At 41.1% G+C, this 18,411-nt stretch overlaps 1 protein-coding gene across 5 annotated transcripts in view; it reads left to right on the top strand.

The window, feature by feature from the left end:
• The window catches only part of PAK2 (p21 (RAC1) activated kinase 2), a 39,082-nt gene extending 20,787 nt beyond the window's left edge, over positions 1 to 18,295 (top strand). For 4 of the 5 annotated variants that reach the window (XR_014885440.1, XR_014885438.1, XR_014885441.1 and 1 more), the window contains 12 exons: positions 1,413 to 1,513; positions 2,028 to 2,178; positions 3,056 to 3,087; positions 3,351 to 3,458; positions 4,314 to 4,446; positions 5,193 to 5,256; positions 5,987 to 6,035; positions 8,334 to 8,446; positions 8,942 to 9,059; positions 10,534 to 10,633; positions 13,285 to 14,178; positions 14,708 to 18,295. Coding sequence is in view for 1 of the 5 variants with exons in the window: in XM_085232772.1 (XP_085088898.1) it covers positions 1,413 to 1,513; positions 2,028 to 2,178; positions 3,056 to 3,087; positions 3,351 to 3,458; positions 4,314 to 4,446; positions 5,193 to 5,256; positions 5,987 to 6,035; positions 8,334 to 8,446; positions 8,942 to 9,059; positions 10,534 to 10,633; positions 13,285 to 13,474; positions 14,034 to 14,178; positions 14,708 to 14,794 (1,391 nt within the window). In the remaining 4 variants the exon portion in view is untranslated. The remainder of the gene's footprint in view (positions 1 to 1,412; positions 1,514 to 2,027; positions 2,179 to 3,055; positions 3,088 to 3,350; positions 3,459 to 4,313; positions 4,447 to 5,192; positions 5,257 to 5,986; positions 6,036 to 8,333; positions 8,447 to 8,941; positions 9,060 to 10,533; positions 10,634 to 13,284; positions 14,179 to 14,707) is intronic. The other variant, XM_085232772.1, reaches the window with a different exon arrangement.
• Positions 18,296 to 18,411: the final 116 nt, after the last annotated feature.

Here is an 18,411-nt window from a genome sequence, read left to right as displayed (position 1 = left end):
CTGAGGAAGATAGCTCTTCTTCCTCCTGCTTTCACATAAACAACTGCAAGAGGTTGGGAAGGAGCACAGCTTTCCTTAAAGATGTTAAATGAGAACATTTGACAGTCCGTTTGCTTTTTGGCTCCGACCTGTGCAGCCATATTAAAGATATCCTGTTTATAATAGCTGTGTCTTTCCACTGCATTGTTCAGCTCGCAGCAGCCCACATGGCTTTTCGTTTGTAAGCATTGTCCTGGGTTCCCGTCCTTCCTTTCCTGCCAGCAAGAGGAGATTTTGGACAGTCCCTGGCTCTGCGTGCTGTGACGTCAGCTTGCCCCGTCACTTGCCCCAGCAGCGTTTAACCACAGTCACTAAGCAAGTCCTATTCTATCTGCACTTTTTCTGTAATGAATCTTTATGGCTTTTCATTTCTTAAAGCAAAACAGTTTTTGTTTGTTTGTTTCATAAATGCTGCAGTAAATGCAGCTGATTCAGCTCTCCTCCATGAGCCCATAGGAGGCATTCTCAGGAGTAAACATGCTGTTTTCTCAGTATCAAATGGAGCCACGCTCCACTGCTCGGTGCCAGGGCTCTGCCTTGCAGTGTGAAGCCTCAGGTGTCAGGTCTCCTGCAGAGCAAACAGCAGCTCCTCTGCCTGGGGGAAGCAAGCAGGACTCAGCCTTTATTTCCTGAAACCTTCCAACTTTGAACCTTTTCACTAAGTAAAGGGAACGTAATGGTGCCTAGCTAGGTTTGGTATTTAGAGTTCAACAGAAACTGAAGACAGTTTGCAGGGAATGGGGAAAAATTCCCAAACCAAACCTTGTGCATTATAAAATATCTGAATGTAATTCTGTGTGGGCTGGGTTGTGCATATGGTCCTTCCCATTATCTGTTTCTGCTTCTGGTGTTTCTTAGATTTGCTTTCTTGTTATATTTTTTTCTTTCCCCTTTTAGTTTTAAATTACATAGTCGGTCTGAGGCTATCAATTTTTGTCTTCTTTGAGGAAGGCGTAGTTTGCATTAATTACCTTGAATTGAAGCAGTCAGACAACTGAGTTTTAACTGTCTTTAGGGTGAACTTGAGCTTGAACTGAAATTTCCTTCAGTGCTGTTCTTAATCTATGTGAAAATGTCAGCTTTTTCCCTTGTGAATGTTTCATGTGTTCCAGAGCTCCTCGTGCTCTGGGGCTCATAATCTCTGATTTGATTCCTGCCACAGTGCAGTGATTTGAGTGAAAGGAGTTGCTGATTGTTACATGAAGTCTATACTTGAAGATATCAAACTCCTGTGTCATGTGTGTAAACGCTGCCATCCAGCAAAAAGAATAATGGTTGCATTCATCCCAATCGTTTTACTTGGGTTTCTTACATGAAGTGGGGACAGTGGGACTTTAAATCATTACTCAGTAGGTCTCTCCTTGCATTTGCAGGAAGCAAGAAGAAGGAAAAGGAACGACCAGAAATCTCCCCGCCGTCAGACTTTGAGCATACTATCCATGTTGGCTTTGATGCTGTCACTGGAGAGTTCACTGTAAGTTGCTGAGAAATCAGCTGTGGGTCAGCGCTACGGAGAACATTGTGGTGTTTTAGAATGAAGCCTTAATCTCTTTGTTCTTATCAAAGAAATAATTATGCTGTCTATTTACAAAGCACACAGAGTAATGAGACTGCGACCTGTCAGTGTTCCTGCAGTGTCAGTATCACATCCAGTGCTCTGTCACCTGGGAGAGCCTTCCTTAAGAAATGCTGCAGGGAAGGAAACCTCCCTCTTCAGTTCACTTTCCATAGTTTGTAATGCTGGTGCTGTTGAGTGCTTCTGTGTTCCCATTCCTTGTGACAGACTGAATGTGCCTGGAAGGCACGGTGTTAGGAAGGCACTGTGGGCTGGAGCCCCTGTGTGCTTGGGATGCTGAAACATCCAGAGGTATTTTAGCTGTGTTTCATCTGTTTCATCACTTTTATAAGTCTCTGTCACATATTTTGGTGTGCTTAAGGCTGTACGTGTTATGCTTTTGTTCTGCTTTTTAAATGGCTTTTTATTTCAGGGAATGCCAGAGCAATGGGCTCGGTTGCTACAGACCTCAAATATCACCAAGTTAGAACAGAAGAAAAACCCTCAGGCGGTACTAGATGTGCTGAAATTCTACGACTCCAAAGACACAGCAAAACAGAAATATCTGAGCTTTTCTGCTCCAGGTGAGATGCAAGTATGCACAAAGCATACTGAAAGGGGAATTGGGCGTTCCTCTTTGTGAACTGTTAATCTGATTCAAATGCTGAAAGAGCAACCTACTTTTCAATAAGGAACAAAAATTTGAAGATGGATTTAACGCTCGCTGGAAACTGTCTTTGTCCAGTAAATTTCCCATTTTAAGTGGAAAGGGAAAGAAATGGAACTGGATAATTCAAAACAGCAGCCAAAAATAAGCACAGCCCATTAAGAAGCTGGAGATCTGTGATTGATCAGCTGGTTTTATAGTGGAGAACTTGCTCCTCTGGTCTGTGATTGAACTGTGTATCTAGATGCTTGTTATCTGTGAACTTGCATGTTTCTTTTACCCACATGATGACACCAAAGATGCAAAATAAGTTATTGCTCTAGGTCAGGAGCTACGTGATGGGGCTAGGAGAGCGACTGTCCTACAAACGCACACAGTTCCTTTTATGCAGTTCCCTTTCAGATGACTTGCAGTCAGAAAATAGCTTAGTAATAAGGCTTTGTAATGTCCTCATCCTTGACTCAAAATACAGCCAGTGGAACACATCTATTTAATCACTAATTCACATTTCAGTGAGACAAGGGTGCATGTGTGTGGTGGGCAGTACTGAGTTTGGAAAACTGTGTACAGGTGAGGTGAAGAGCAAGTGGGGAAACAAATAGTGCTATCTGCTTTAGAAACTTCCTTCTGCTTGGAGATAGAGTGCAGTACTGGTTTCTTTCATTTGTTACTGTCTGATTTTGTTTTCTGAGAAATGAAGAAATCTGTGAAGTGCTCCCTGTTCTTTGTGCATTTTACTTTTTCTTATTTTTTTTTTTCTGAGGATTTTGTCTTTTTCATTTTCTCCTATTTAGAAAAAGATGGTTTCCCTTCAGGAACACCAACGGTGAGTGAGTTTACTTTACATGTGTCGTCTTAACATGTTTATTTCAGGTCTCCTGTTTTTCCTATGTACCAAATCTTATATCAGTTGTAATAGGTTGCTTATACCAATCAACCTGTACTTTTCTTTTGACGTGAGTAAGAATAATCTTATATTTCATAGGAGAACAAACAAAAACCCAAAACAAAATACAAATATTTAACATTGCAAGGGAAACAATTTTGTTTATACTTGTGTTTTCTTGAACTTTGGGGAAAAAAATGTAGACCAACGCCAAAGGTTCAGAGCCATCAACAGCTGTGGCGGATGATGATGATGATGATGAAGAAGCACCACCTCCTATTATTGCTCCGCGCCCAGATCACACGAAATCGGTGAGAAGCTATACAGTATAAATTGTATTGTATTAAACTGTGTTTCACATAACTTTTTTTTTTTTTTTTTTGTGATTATCCTGAACTGCCTATGCAGCTTGCTAAGTCTCAGAATTCCCTGATTCATGTGACCATGGTAGATGTACATACTGCTATTCTGTTATTTTCACCCCAGGAGCACAAAAGTGTCAATTATTTGTACTCATCAATTGATACTGATTCTGCTTCACAGAGACTGAAGTGATATTTCTAAACTTTCACGATGAGATAAGGCTGCAGTTTGGTATTGCTGCAGTAGTTGTTTGCAGCTGTGAACTTGCATTGTTTTTCAAATGCATGGCTATTGAACAGCTCAAAAGGAAACAGAATAAAGCTCTAAGAAAATCCCTGGGACTGGGGACAACTGGGAAATTCCCAGGCAATAATGATGCTTGTCATGCTAAAGCACAGATCTTTTTTTGTCTTTTTAGGGGTAGTTGTCCTCACTATCCAGTATTGATTCCTATTCTGTGAAAGGTGAAAACTGCAGCAAGGAAGTAAAAGAAAGGGCCCTTTCAACTATTTAGCTATCATAGATTGCAAAGAACAAACAAGTAGAAAACCCCAAAAATATCTGTCTGTGGCAGTTAATCGCCAAGCATCTGTTCTGGGCAGAAAGAGTCTGCATCTTTCTTTCAGAGGCCAGTTAGCTTGTCAGCATCTTGTCTTACTGAAACACAGTGCCTAATTTCTGCCTCCAAGCTGTTAGGTAAAGTGGTGCTTAGAGATCTTGGAAAATTTGTGATTGCTTAAAACTGAAGGTCTGTGATTGTAAATGCACAACTTAAGTGAGTGAATGTTATCTCCTAAAAACAGATTTATACACGGTCTGTAATTGACCCCATCCCTGCACCAGCTGGTGACGCTTCTGTTGACGGTGGGACAAAGTCAGGTGATAAGCAGAAGAAGAAGACCAAAATGTCAGATGAAGAGATCATGGAAAAACTACGTAGGTGTTTTTCATTTCAGATAAGCAAAGACTTTAGGACTTCTGGGGCAGTGGTCATTAAGCTTTTTTCCTGGACCCTTATTTCTGTGTAGGGTTGTGTGAATACTGTGCTTGATTAGTGTTCTGTCAGACAGTAGCTGAGAGGAGCTGCATGCAGAAGTTTCTATGCTTCAGAGGTCTGTTGGGTAAAAAAGATTGTGGAACTTTAATTTACAGGTTGGTTGTAACACTGCTATCAGCGTGTGTATAATACATCCATAATACCTCAAAATATTCTTGTTTCTGTTGTAGCTTGTTCCATAATCTTCTTGAAGATAATTTTTAACCACAGTAATGTTCTTGTGCTTTAGTCAGGAACTGACTGGTTTCTGGAGCAAGCTAACCTAGTGGATTTGTCATAATCTCATGTGGGGTTTTGCCATATAGAAGACTATTATTAACTTGAGATAATGGGAAATGGCATGATCTGTCTTGTTAAGAGTAAAACCTAGCAGAATGATTGTCTGAAGCTGGGCCTTTTGTGACTGGAACTGAACCAGGAGCCTTTGGCTGTTCTGTACTATTAGTGCTGATCCACTCTTGGAGGTCTCTTGGCCAAGCCAGTCTTGCTAAAGGGGAACAGTGGGATTGATGTGTTTTTTACCATGAGCTGGCAGAAATTGACTGTGCTACAACAGCAGAGAACATTTCCAAAACTCATGGTGAGATTCTGTGAGGTAATGTGTTTTTTTTTTTTTTTTTTTAAGGTACTATTGTGAGCATAGGTGATCCCAAGAAAAAATACACCAGATATGAAAAAATTGGGCAAGGGTAAGTGTTGATCCCAACTTTTATTCCCTGTGAATTGGTTCTAAAGGCAGCGTGCACCGTTCTGTCAGGTAGTCACCACTTACTGAAGCCCAGCAGAAATGTTGGCTTTATTAGACATTGATAAAAAGATGATGAATGCTTTACAGAGGTGGAAGTTCTGAATTGCAAAAGCGTAGCCCTGTGACACCTCTCTGGGTGTATTTAGTCCTCTTCCAGTAAGATGCATTCAACCACTCTAATATGACCGCTGAGTATCTCGAGGGAACGTCGGTTGGCTTTCTGTGTGCTAAGCTAACAACGTTACCTTGACTGATTCACTGCTCTAGTGTTCCTGTGAGTTCTTCTGAGCAAAAAATATATTGAACTCTAGCTTATCCAGCTTTCATGTAGCTGACTCATGCTATGTACTTTCCAAATATCTCTGTGTTTGTGAAAAGGTTTCCCCTGGAGGAAGATGAGAAGTAATACATGCTGCAGAAGGGGCTTTTCAGCTTTTCTGCTTGCAGTTAGCAGCACAAATTACAGGGCCTTAGCTGAGTTCAGGAGGCACAGACTGTCTCATAAATGAGAGTACTTCTGATGAATTTGCACCAGCGGACACTTCTCTGATACTGCTGATTTTTAACACCGTCTTTTTTTTATAAAGCTCTTAAAACTTTGAAGACTGACACAACTTGGTGTTTGTGATTGTCTGTTCAGGTGCATGTAACATTTTTGTTCTTCTTCACAGGGCTTCAGGTACAGTTTTCACAGCTATTGATGTGGCTACTGGGCAGGAGGTAAGATTCCCATGCTTATTGCATTGAAAGTACTTTTCCCATAAATATGTCCTTTAGTGGCTGAAATAATCTAGCTAGATTTCTTTCAGTGGCTCCAATCTTTGTTATTACCTCCCAAAAGAATGTCATGGTCATTTGTAACAGTGTGTGCCTTGTTTTGTAGTAATCAGATGATGAGAGCTAAAAATAGAGGTTTTTTTTTTTCTTTCCAGTGTAGAGCACAGGGAGTGAGATGTTCCAGATATGCACTTTGAAAACAGTTTATCCTTCAAATATTGGTGGCAATAATACTCTAGATTTTCAGAAATAAAACATCTGGTCTTTCAATACTTCTTCTCCAGTCCTGCTCTGGTAGAGGTGATTCGATGCACCTTGTCTATATGGAAATAGCTTGTCCCCATATTTTTTCTTTTAATTAAAATGCCCTCTCCGCATTCTACTCTGTTTTCACTACTTGATGCCTCCAAACTCATGTAGTAAAGATGATGACATCAACAGAATTCTGCACCCTTGTCATTCAGGTGTAGTCTCTTAATTCCCCAGAACTAAAACACTAGGAATTAAATGCTTTAGTTTTTCTTTAATCTTCCTTGGAAAGTCTGAAAATAACAGTTCGTTTTGTTGCTGGTACATAATTGCCCTTTCATCAGTAACCACATCTACCAGTACTGTGTAGAATATTACATTGTAATAAATGCAAGCCTCTCAGTTGTCTTGTATGTTGTCTCTTAATATGCTTCCTACACCCTGCAGCACTTCATGTCCTCTTACTGCAGAGTGAAGGTTTGGCCTTACTTCCTTTTTTAGAGCTTCTCTGTCTTGTTAGGCAGATGGTTTTAAGATTTGATTGCTTGTGTTCTCTGTCTTCATGTGTTAAACTGATGCCATAGTCTGACTTCCTCAGTGCTTAATGTCTGTGGAAGAGAAGGAAGCTCTGAGAGTTCTGTCCAGTGGTGAGAAGCTCAAAGAAGAATTTCACTGCTGTTTTCAGCTTTCTAGTGGGGAAAGGTGTAGGAATTAGGGAGATAGATTCCTCTTAGAGATGCACAGACAAAAGGTAATGCACACAATCCCATAAAGAATGTAGAAGTTAGGTATTAGAAATTTTTCACAGTCAGAGTGACCAGACATAGAGCAGGGGCCCAAAGAGCTGATGGAACCCTTGCTCGTTATGATCTCCATTCAAAACTCAGTTGGGCAAGGCCCTCAGCAAGCTGCTCACAGTCTGCCACTTTGGGCAGAGGGGTGGCCCTGAGGTCCCTTCCACTCTCAGTTAGTCTGTGATTCTATGCCACATGTTCTCTTGTTTTGCTGCCGTTGGCTATATGCAGGGATCGTTTCTGCAAGATTGTGTCAGTTGCTGGGTTAACAATTCTTTTAAATCTTTTTTAAGAGTCTGGAATACATAATCTAATGAGCTTATTTCTTGGACAAGAATGTTCTTCCCTTTTCTTTCTGGAATAGGTTATTGTCTTAATTGCTTGGAGACTTTTCTGGGCTTTCTTTCTCCGTAGAGTGTTATGTCTCATGACAGTATTTTCCCTATGACAATCCCTACAGACAACTGATGTTTCTCCTTTCCTTGACTACACCAGTACCTGCATACAGCTCCCTGGCAGGTCATTTCAGTTCTCTGATTCTGAGTTCTCTCTCAGACTTAGGTTAACTCCTTTACTTGTACAGTGAGAAACTATTTACTCCTTATCTTGCTGTATATTTGAACGTTCTCACTTCCCTGTTTGATAGTTTGCTGCATCTTATTCTTCAGTGCTTTCTCTGTTGAATTGTTCTATTGATCTTTTCTGTCCATAATGGTTTTTGCAGCTCCTTCTGTCTTCCAGACCCAAACACTAAGCTATTCAGAAGAAGATGGAAAAAAAAAAAAAAAAAAAAAAAAAAAAATTGCTTGCCTTGCCTTGGGTGACAGCTCTAAGTAGCTACAAGCATCTGTTCTGCTTTAGGCCTGTTATGAATTTAGGCAACTGTCTTTTTATTTCCTGAAAGTTTCCTTTGCTATCTGTTTTGCTTTTGCTAGATTGAAGGTTTTGGATCATTTCAGCTGATATTTCGGGAATATGGCGTTGGCTATCAGTATGAGTTGTATGCTAATAAAGTTGTACTCTTTCAAGCTGTGTGCTAATGAGGAGACAGCTTGCCAGCTGCCAAACAAGCTGTGCCGAACTCCCTAATTCTGTTATGGAATCTCTCACCTCTTCTAAGCTTCTGCTGTGTTAGGAATGACTGCAAGGTTTTGATACTCAAGTTTGAGTGATTGCCATTTCATTTTGTCCTTGTCAGGTTGCTATCAAACAGATAAACCTGCAGAAACAGCCCAAGAAGGAGTTGATTATTAATGAGATCTTGGTAATGAAGGAGCTAAAGAACCCCAACATAGTCAACTTCCTGGACAGGTAAATGAAGACAGCTGGCTGAGTCCTTCATTCCTAGGGGTTTCAGAAGTTTTAATTTCATATTCTAGTTATAGACCCAGACTTCCTGTTTATCAGGGTCTTTAAAAACAAATGAGGTTATATTTAGACTTTTTTTTTTTAATTTTTTTTTTTTTAAGTCATCTGTTATAAGGAGTGGTCTTAACAATTCAGTATGAAGCTTTCTGTCATGAACACAATGCTGTGTGTGTAGCTGTGGATCAGTGGTGGACAAGAGTACAGCTGGAAAACGCTGTGATGTAGGGTGTTATCCTGCCCATTTAGAAAGCAGAGGGCTTTTATTGCCAACATATACATTTCAAGCTACCTGCCAGAGATCAGCTTTCTTTATATATCCTCTCAAAGTGTTCGTGAATCATTTCCTTGTCCAGAAGTCACAGTGCTCTTAGCAGTCATTTTTCAGTTCTCAGTCTCTCTTGATGGCACGTGGGCATGCTGTTTATTCTGTGTTTGCAGTTACCTCGTAGGAGATGAACTGTTTGTGGTGATGGAATATCTAGCTGGAGGCTCACTAACAGATGTGGTCACGGAAACGTGTATGGATGAAGCACAGATTGCTGCTGTTTGCAGAGAGGTGAGTATTGAAATTGATGACTGCAGGAATGCAAGCGTGCTCTGTTCACAGAGGTTTTATGGTGCACGTATATCACAAGTAATTGCAACAGTTGCTGTTGGATCCATTCAGTTAGGAAGAATGAATGATACTAAGAGCACAATTCAATATTAGAATCAGAGAGATGTGTGGAAAATAAAGTGCATCTCACCCAGAAAATTTTGTTTGCAACCTGGAACACAGAAGAATGACACCAGTTTGAGCTGGGTGTTCGGGTTAAATATTGGGGCAAATAAAGATGAACTTGATGCAGTCTGTCCCTGTCTTCTTTTACTAACTGTTTTCATTGCCTGGTAAATCTGTAGTTCTGCTTTCTTTGTAGATTTTGTAGGAAAATAATTCTCCGGGAAGTTCTAACTGGAGAAACTTTAAGTATGATTTTAAGAGTTAAAAATGTGTGATGTTGGAAAAGTTATCAGTGACTTCTGACCTCAGTCAGAGTGCCAGCATCTAGCTCAGGCTTGACTTATTATGGCAAAGGAAGAAGTAATTGTTTTATCTGCTGTGCAGAAGAAGCATAGGCTTTCAAAGCCCCACTTGGCTACGTGAACATGACATCTGCTTTTGATGATTCATCCAAAGGGAGGGGATGGAAAACAAACTTTACATTACATTAACTTGTATGGACAGGTAGTGATTTCCTGAGAAACCAGAGCTGGAAGCAGAGAAAGACTATTTAATCTTTTCAGAGGTAAAAGTTGAATATTGAGCTGTTGTACTTCATGAGAACCCTGCTGCCCAGATTGCCAGATACCTGTCATTCTGTAAATGAATGCTGCTTTACTAAACCAAGCAAAGGTCCAAGCTGCCTGCTGGGGATTACAGCCATGCCACAAGTGGCAAAATCTTTTGCTTATGTTAAAAGAGAATATCTTATGCTTTGTTTTTTTTGGCCTTTTTTAAAATTGCAAATTTCATTACCTTTCTAAGAAGAAACTGTGTGTGAAAGATTTTAATCTAGAAATGAGCAAAACCAGAATTAATGACATTCATAATGAAGATGTTCTACAACCTTCACTGTCATAGTGGTTACTTCCACGTTGAGAATAAAGCATTCCTGTCAGTGAAACTTCATGCTAAAGAGCTCTCATTTAGTCTCTTACAGTTCAGTTCCTCCATTTGTGGAAATGTCGTGTACCAAAATGAACATCTGTGATGATGATGAGTTGGATTTCTGGGTTTGTTAAGATAACTGAACGACAGCTTCTCTGCTATCTTTGACTTTCAGAGATCTGAAGAATATTTAATTAATTTGTGTATTTGTTTAGCACAAGAGCTTCCTCTGCTGGTTGTTTTAAGTAATAACCTGTAGCATTTTTTCTTCCATGCTGGTTGAGTTAAAGCAATGTTTTGGGATTAATGTTGAGATACAGAAACTATATTTCCACATGCTAATTTTTTTTTTCTTTTTTTTTTTTCCCCCCCTCCCATCCAGTGCTTGCAAGCGCTTGAGTTCCTCCATGCCAACCAGGTCATCCATAGAGATATAAAGAGCGACAACGTGCTGCTAGGAATGGATGGATCAGTTAAACTAAGTGAGTACCAGACAGTTGTTTCAGTGTTCTGCTTTCACTTTCCCAATAAGCTTTGCATTAGTGAGCCTACATTGGTAGAGAAGAGAGCTGACAGGGAAATCTGAGGTGATTTTTTTTATTGCAGATGAATGATAGAAATTAATTCCTTGTTAAAAGTGTATAACTTGCAGGTAGCTGGTATGCAAGTGCTGAGTGCCCTAATACTTAAGATTCTGAGAGTGTTATTCCAGAAGGATGCTGAAGGTCATGTGAGTCTTTTGGTAAATGAAGTAACTGGCAGCATGTGGTGATGCAAAGACGGAAATGATTGCAAGAGAAGAGTTGCAAGAAACTGCAGTTACTGTGTTGATCTTTTCAGATTGTCGTGACTTGCCTTTAATGTTTTGCCCTTTTCATTAGAAGGTCACTAACATGAAAGTTGGATATTATTAACAGTTTATATTGCAGTTCAGTCTTATGCTGCACCTATACTGGGTCTCCTTTTCTTGGACTGAAAGTATAAGACAATTTCATTAATAAAATCATGAAATGACTAAAGAGACTACTTACTTTTGAGGTAATTGTCATGCATGCATGAACTTGTCTTTAGTAAGTCAGTTTCTGGTGTGTGTAAACGTGGCAGAAAAAAGAACATTGAAACTACATAAAGTAGCTGTCAGGAATGCTGGGAGAGGTGTGTGATCTGACTTCTTGGTATACAGGAATATACACAGCATTAAACAACCAAAAACTTAAGGGATGTATTTGAGTAAGAATTTGAAATGCCATAAAAACACATCTCAGCAGTGTTCCTTACTCAGATGGCTTGTAGTCTCATGTTGGTCATGAGATGGAGCGTGAAGAAAGATTACGAGCAGCCTGGCTTGCTTAGCAGTGTTGTTGGATGCTCTGCTCTCTTGTGTAGAAGTTTGTTTGTTTAAAGGAGTTGTGTGTTTGTGAACAAACAGAATGGATTCAGAAACCAAAGTGAATGATTACAGTAGAGTCACCTGGAGAAGGCTCAAAAATAAGAGCTGTCAATGCAAAGGAGTGTGGTGAAAGGACAGGGCAGCAGCCTATGGGGAAGAGCATTGCCTCCAAGAGACTGTGCAGAGATGATGGAGAGAGAGACTGGAGAAAGCAGGAGTTGGCTCTGAAAACGTTTTGGGTAAAGGGGGAGGTATTGTAGTTGTGTTAAGGTTAGCCCTCTGGCTGTGTTTATAGAGCTTCTACCAGCTGTCTAGGTGGAGGGTGGAAGCTGCATCTACTTCAAGCTCTTCCCTTTCTGGAGGAATCTGCAGCAGGAAGAGACACCAGTCTGCCAGCCTGCCTGCCGCCTGAGTCTTGGAAGGGATGTCAAGCATTTAGATGATGATGAGAGAACATCTTGTGGAAGGAGGCAGCAGCTAGTGGGAGCTTTAAAGACACGTCCTGCCCAGAAAGGGGGCTGCTGTGGAGCTGCCCTGACTACTAATGCCTGCACATACTTACTGGCTAAACTGGGATCTACACCTTGCTTGTCTTTCCTATCCTGGCTGGTGGGATGGTGCTGAAGGCCCTGCTGATAGCAGGAGGCATACACTGCTGCTGCTTCTCTGGTGTGTTTGTTGAAGTGGGCTGTGTGTTGAACTGGGTTTGATACATGCCAACAGGCCTGACTGAAAGAAATGCTGGTGAGGAACTCAGTAGCTTCTATAGTTGTTTTTTCTTTTTTGTTTTTCTTTTTCCAGGCAGCACTTTGACAGTGGGGGTGGGATAGTTCTTAATTAAACTGTCCTCCTAGTGCAACTTAGCATTTTCAGAACTGTGGCTCTTTTGTTGGTACTGCTTGGCATAACACTTCAAAATTGATTCAAAATTTAAAATTCTCTCTCTTTCTCTCTCTCTCTCTTAAACTTAGTGTCAATAATAAAGTAAAATCTTCTTCCTGCCTTAACTGTGTTCTTATTGATGCTTTACATGCCTGGGAAGTGGGAGTGCTGCAGCTGGATAAAGTAACATGATGGAACATGCATTGCTGCTGCACCTGAAGGCTATAGGAATAGGTGACTTTTCTTGTTTTCTTGAGTGTGGTTGTTCTCTTCAAGTAGTTACCTTGTGGAAAGGTTTGCTTGTCCAGGCTCCTTCCTCTGACTTTCCATGTCTCTGTCAGCTGTAGTACCTGTATTTGATGGCCAAATTGCTGTGAAATGCTGAACTCAGTAGCTGCAGAAATGACATCTGTTTAGCAGGGCAGAATCCATGGTTTGTAGATCGACTTTTTTTTTTTTTTTTTTTTTTAGCTCAGGCAGTGTATACCATGCACAGAAGAGTTGCCTTTGCTGTTCTGCTTCGTTTCTTTTGACTGGTACCAGTCTAGGAACATTCAAGGAAGGACTGGGCAAAATACCATTCTTGTACGGGATAACTTATGTCCCTTTTTGAGAGGACAGAAAGCTTTACCTTTTTCCCACATAAGTCTGCCCTGCTTAAACATCTTAAGGTTTTATGTGTGTTCTGCACATTGTAGTTTGTAATGTGGAGAATATGGTGGGGAGAAAGAATGTTCCCCCTCCATCAGAAGCCCCTCAAGTGTGGAGGAGTAACGTATGTGTGTAGTAATAGAGAAGACTAAGAAGTCCATTTCCATGGGATGCACCAAGGTAACTTCTTTAAATTCTGTTATCCTACAGCCGACTTTGGTTTCTGTGCTCAGATCACCCCAGAGCAGAGCAAGCGCAGCACTATGGTTGGAACTCCTTACTGGATGGCTCCTGAAGTCGTCACACGGAAAGCCTATGGCCCTAAAGTGGATATCTGGTCCCTAGGCATCATGGCTATTGAGATGGTGGAAGGAGAACCCCCGTACCTCAATGAAAACCCCTGAGGGTAAGAAAGACAGATATGGCTAGAACCGTTTGTGAATGTTTATCAGGTGAATGTTCTCAGCAGATTCAGTGTGATTCTTGATAGCATCTACCTTAAGAAGTAAACCCTACAGACAACAAGCTTCAGTAGTGCAAGGAAATTCCATCCAAAGCATGACTGCTGTCTTGAATTTGCACTCTATTCAGAATAAAAGTGCAGATTATACCTTCTTCTAACTGAAACCTTAGACTTTCAATTCAGTCTTCTGCCTTAGTTTAGGAAAGGTAAATCCATTAGGATGTGAAACATGCTGCTTTGTCAGTCTGTTACTTTCTCCTGGAAGACATATAGACGTTTCTCTTGAATAACTGTTGCCAAAAGATTTAGAAGGTTATTTTACTACTAGCAAGAATAAATTGCAACTTCCTGTAAGTGACATTCTTAAAATTTTTCATCTCAGTGGGGAGAGGCAAGGTAGATTGCAGACTCTTACTCATCTAGACTGAGATACTGTCTCTAGACCAGTCGGTTGTCATCTTTTAAAAGCTTGAGCTGGCTGTACAACATTCCTTGTTTTACAGGCCTTATATTTGATAGCAACTAATGGCACACCAGAGCTTCAGAACCCTGAGAAACTGTCCCCAATATTTCGGGATTTCTTAAACCGATGTTTGGAGATGGATGTTGAGAAAAGAGGATCAGCCAAAGAATTGCTACAGGTAAGAGTCAGCTTCTCTCAGAGTCTGAGATACAGAGGCCACCTTTAAGGTAAGCGTGTGTTGAAAGGCACTGCAGACTAACACTGCCTTCTGTCTTGTGTTTTCCTCTGAGGAAAGGGGGAAGGACTTCAGGGGACAGTAGGTTGGGAGGAACCACAGTCATCAGAGGTTGTACTGGGTGTTCTGAAGTCTTTCTGGCAGTAATCTGGCCATCATTCTGCCACATTATCAAATGATTGGTGATTTCCTGTAATAGAGCATTTAAAGTGAGCAGAATAGGAGTGAGAGAAGAAATTTGAGCAGGAAACCTCTTACTGGAAAGCAAAAGGCTGAGACTGTTTTGGGAAGAGGAGAGATGATCAGCAGGCTATGAGTGCTATGAGCCACTCGGTCTGTTCCTTTAGAAGCACTGATAATATTTACACTGCTTTCTGTATCTCAGGATGGAAAGAGCTGTATGAATGTGTGCCTTACACTGGCTTTTTAAACTGTCTTTCACTAATTTACTGTGCTTCTTTCTTCCTGGCAGCATCCCTTCTTGAAACTGGCCAAACCTCTGTCTAGCTTGACGCCACTGATCCTGGCAGCCAAAGAAGCAATGAAGAGTAACCGCTAACGTTATTGCCATGGCCTACATTTGTTTTGTTTTGTTTTGTTTGTTTTTTTTTTTACAAATCTTTTTAATATATGAAATTGTTACACTTCTGGTGGGAGGGAAGAGATTTGCGGGTGGGATGGGGCGGGGGGAACATCTGCAAAAGGGAAGCAACTCTCATCCAGAAGACACCTGACATAAATTGTGGTGAATCTAGTGATCCCTTTCTGGGGTCCGGAAGGAATTGAGGACTGAATTACTGGCTTTTTTCCCTTTTTCTCCTATATTTTTTTTTCTCCAGACAGCCCAGAAATGCCACTTAGCATGCCCAGGGTTTTAAGGGCTTTAATGACTTTACTGTAACAACTCCCATTCATTGTACCCTTGTGGGTGCTTTTAGTACTTGAATGACTGATTCAAGCTTTCAGAGAGCAGCACTAATTTTACCAGCTGATCTCTTTCATTCTCCTCTTCCTCCTCTCTACCTGTAAATTGCTCTAGTAAGCTCCCAAATGACGAGATTCACGGCAAATGTGACTAATGTGAAGGTACATCTTGCCCCTTCTTCCTTATACAAATTAGCTGCCACTCAACTGTTTAATTAATAGTGTGGCTACTTAAGAAATCACAATACGAGATATATTTTGCTTTTTAAGACATGTATGGAGAGAGGGGGAAGAGAAGGATTCAAATGCTTTTCATATGCCTGTGCTCTGTGGACTATTAATCAAAGATGTGGCTACTTTGTAGAAACCTCATGATTGGTCAAGTCTTTGGATGTCAGTTTATGGATATGTAGGTAAGGGTCTGATAGTTTATTTATGATCAAATGATCAGCTATAGTCAGGGCAAGAAAACAATTCCAGCTGTCTTCCTGTGTGTTCTTTTTCCCATTAGACTTGCTGGCCAGAAGCTTAAGGGGTATTTTGCTTGGTGTGGTGGGTGGTTCAAAAACATGTATTGCATCTGTGCTCTGACTTGGGCTTTGGAAGTTATGCTGGTGCCTTTGACTTCTTATTTTACATTTTCTTTCTTGTATCAAATACATTTTTGTATATGTTGTAATTTTTTCCCCCAAGCAAGTAATGCATCAACGTATGGAGTTGTCAGAATTTAAGCATTAGAGCTATTTTTTTCCAGTTTTGTATGTGCTCCGTTTGTATTAATGAAATCAAAACAAGTCATCAGATCTGAGGACACTGAAGATGCAGGTTTTCTCAAACAGAAGATTACAAACACCTGGAAATGCCAAAATGCTGTTCTGAGAAGACGGAGGCCGAGACGGGAGAACAGTGCCTTCAGACATCCATGGGGCTTATTTCACTGGCTGGTTTGGAAGCTGAAGAGACTTGATGCATCATCACACTGACCCTTTCTCACTGCAGACAACACCAGCCTGAGCGGCTGAAGTTGAACATTCAATGCAAGAAAAAGTGCCTCCCCTTGAGGGACAGTGAGCGCCTTCAGCGTCTGATTTCTTGATGTGTTAATGGGGCAAGTGTAAAAGAGCCTGTGCCCCCAGCTTCTTTTAGTGCTACAGTCTATGCATTTCAATTTGCCCAACAGTTTAATGAAGAACTAACTGTAGTTACAATGTGCCAAACGATTCTGTGAATGAATGACTGTTACTTTGCTGGGATTTTATCACTTTTGCAGTGGGCAGGACCTGGGATGGATAGGGTTATTGCTGGGTATTAACAGAGGACCCTGAATAAAACTTATACACACCTTTACAAGCGTTGCTGGCAGAAGGTAGAAGTCATTTTCAGATAATTTTGTACAGTGATTGATAGGAAAAAAAAATTAAGTCTAGGGGACTAGTAGCCAAGGTATGACAAAACTCAGAGCTGAGAGCAGCCAGCCAGAGCTGCTGAGCCTGTGTCTGTTGGTGAAGGAAGGTGAGCAGGACTACGGTCCCGGAATGTTGGCAGTGACTCACCAGCTTCTAGGAGATGGCTTTGTGCCACCCAGGTGCCTTACTGTGCAGGGATCTGCAGTGCCACCACTCAGTTTATGCTCTGCTCTTTTGTGGTAGGAACCCAAGTACATTATGTTAACTGCGCCGTCAGAGGACAAAATCTCTCTGGTTGTATGTGCGAGAATAGCTGTGGTTTTAAGTTCAAGATAGCGTCTTATTCCAGGCAAATAAATCTAGATGCATTTCCCAGGCAAAATATATTGCAGGCCATGGATGCTGCAAACACTAGAATGGCATTGCTCTTGGTTTGAATGCGTCTGGCTTCCTGGTCAGTGAAGTAGCAAGGAAGCTTGGCTAAGGAAAAAACCTGTCTTATTGATGATTCCCTCTTTGTCCATTGCTGGCAATGGACTTTGTGAAACTCCTTGTGCCAGAGTTAAGGTGGGAGCTTTTCTTTCTTTCTTTTTTCTTTTTTTTTTTTTTTAATCTTTTTTTTCTTTGATGGCACAGTCTAGACAGTAAGATAAGTATAACTTGTGATAAATTTAGAATTTTTTAAATAGAAAAAAAAAACCATGAGATCATAAGTAATTTTAACTTATTAGTTCACTTTTATTGATGAATGAGAACGGTTTTAAACTTGTATTATGAAAATTGTCCAATTTAGTCTACTTAAGAGGTGGTTTCCAAGCTTACAGTCATCCTAGCAAAGAAGACTTAGCCCGGCCCCAGAGTTACAAAACATATCTTGATGCTTGCTGGAATGGTGTTGGCTCTGAGTTGAGGAGTGCTGCAAGGTGGGGTCAGAGATGAGCTGGGAGTAGCTGAGCTGGCAGAAGGGGAGAGCCATGAGGGGGTTGCTGTGCTCTGCTTTTGTGTGTCTGGGGATTTCTCTGCCAATGTCAGCTGCATGTCTGCAAAACAAGGATGCAAGCCATGCTTTTTTTCCCTGAATGGAGATGAGCATTTTTAAGACTTGCTGCTGCTCAACTTGGCTAGCGTAGACAAACAGAACAGCCAGAGTTTGAGTAGATGCTGAAAAGGAAGAGTTTGCTTTAGAAAGTGCTGGGGTTCCCACACGTCTCGCTCTCTTGGGTGCCAGTGTAGGATCCCAGGTTGGCCAACGCGTGTGTGATGTGTGTGGGATGCCCCGTAATTGGTGCGAGTCGCTGGGCAGCTCGTGGCTGGGATGCACGTGTGCAGGAAATGTGCAACTCTTGGGATCTCTGTTACCGTCGAACAAAGCGGGTTGCTCACGGGAAGCAGCCGTGGTGCTGGGAGCATGCGCTTCGACATAAGGCAGCTCCTGTGCTGGAGGGTGGCTGGGGGAGCCAGAAGGCTGATAAAGTCTCTCCAGCTGGTGTTGAATATGTGTCTCTGGTCCGTTTTCCCTCTGTCCCTCACGCTATCAGTGGAAATGGAAGTGGGTGCAAGCTTTCTCTTTATTTTTTTAACTGTCTTCAGATTTTAATGTTGCCTTTTGTGTAATTTAATCCCATTATGTTATTTAATTGTTACTGCAATATTAACTACTGTATTTGTTGACTTTGTTTAATAACTGTTCTTTCAGGGCTAGAAATAAACTTCTAAAAAAAAAAAAAAAACTCTTTCCTCCCCTTCCCCGTGTCTTTTGAGACAAGAATAGCTGGAAAGAGTAAATGTTTGGAGGTCTTACTGAGATTAGCAGAATGTATTGGTTTGTAATTGAGCTTTAATGGTA

This window comes from Meleagris gallopavo, chromosome 11 (genome assembly GCF_905368555.1).
Source record: "Meleagris gallopavo chromosome 11, MGAL_WU_HG_1.1, whole genome shotgun sequence".
Lineage (NCBI taxonomy): Eukaryota > Metazoa > Chordata > Aves > Galliformes > Phasianidae > Meleagris > Meleagris gallopavo.
The sequence above is the reverse complement of the archived record's forward strand: the minus strand, read 5'-3'. Positions and strand labels throughout refer to the sequence as shown.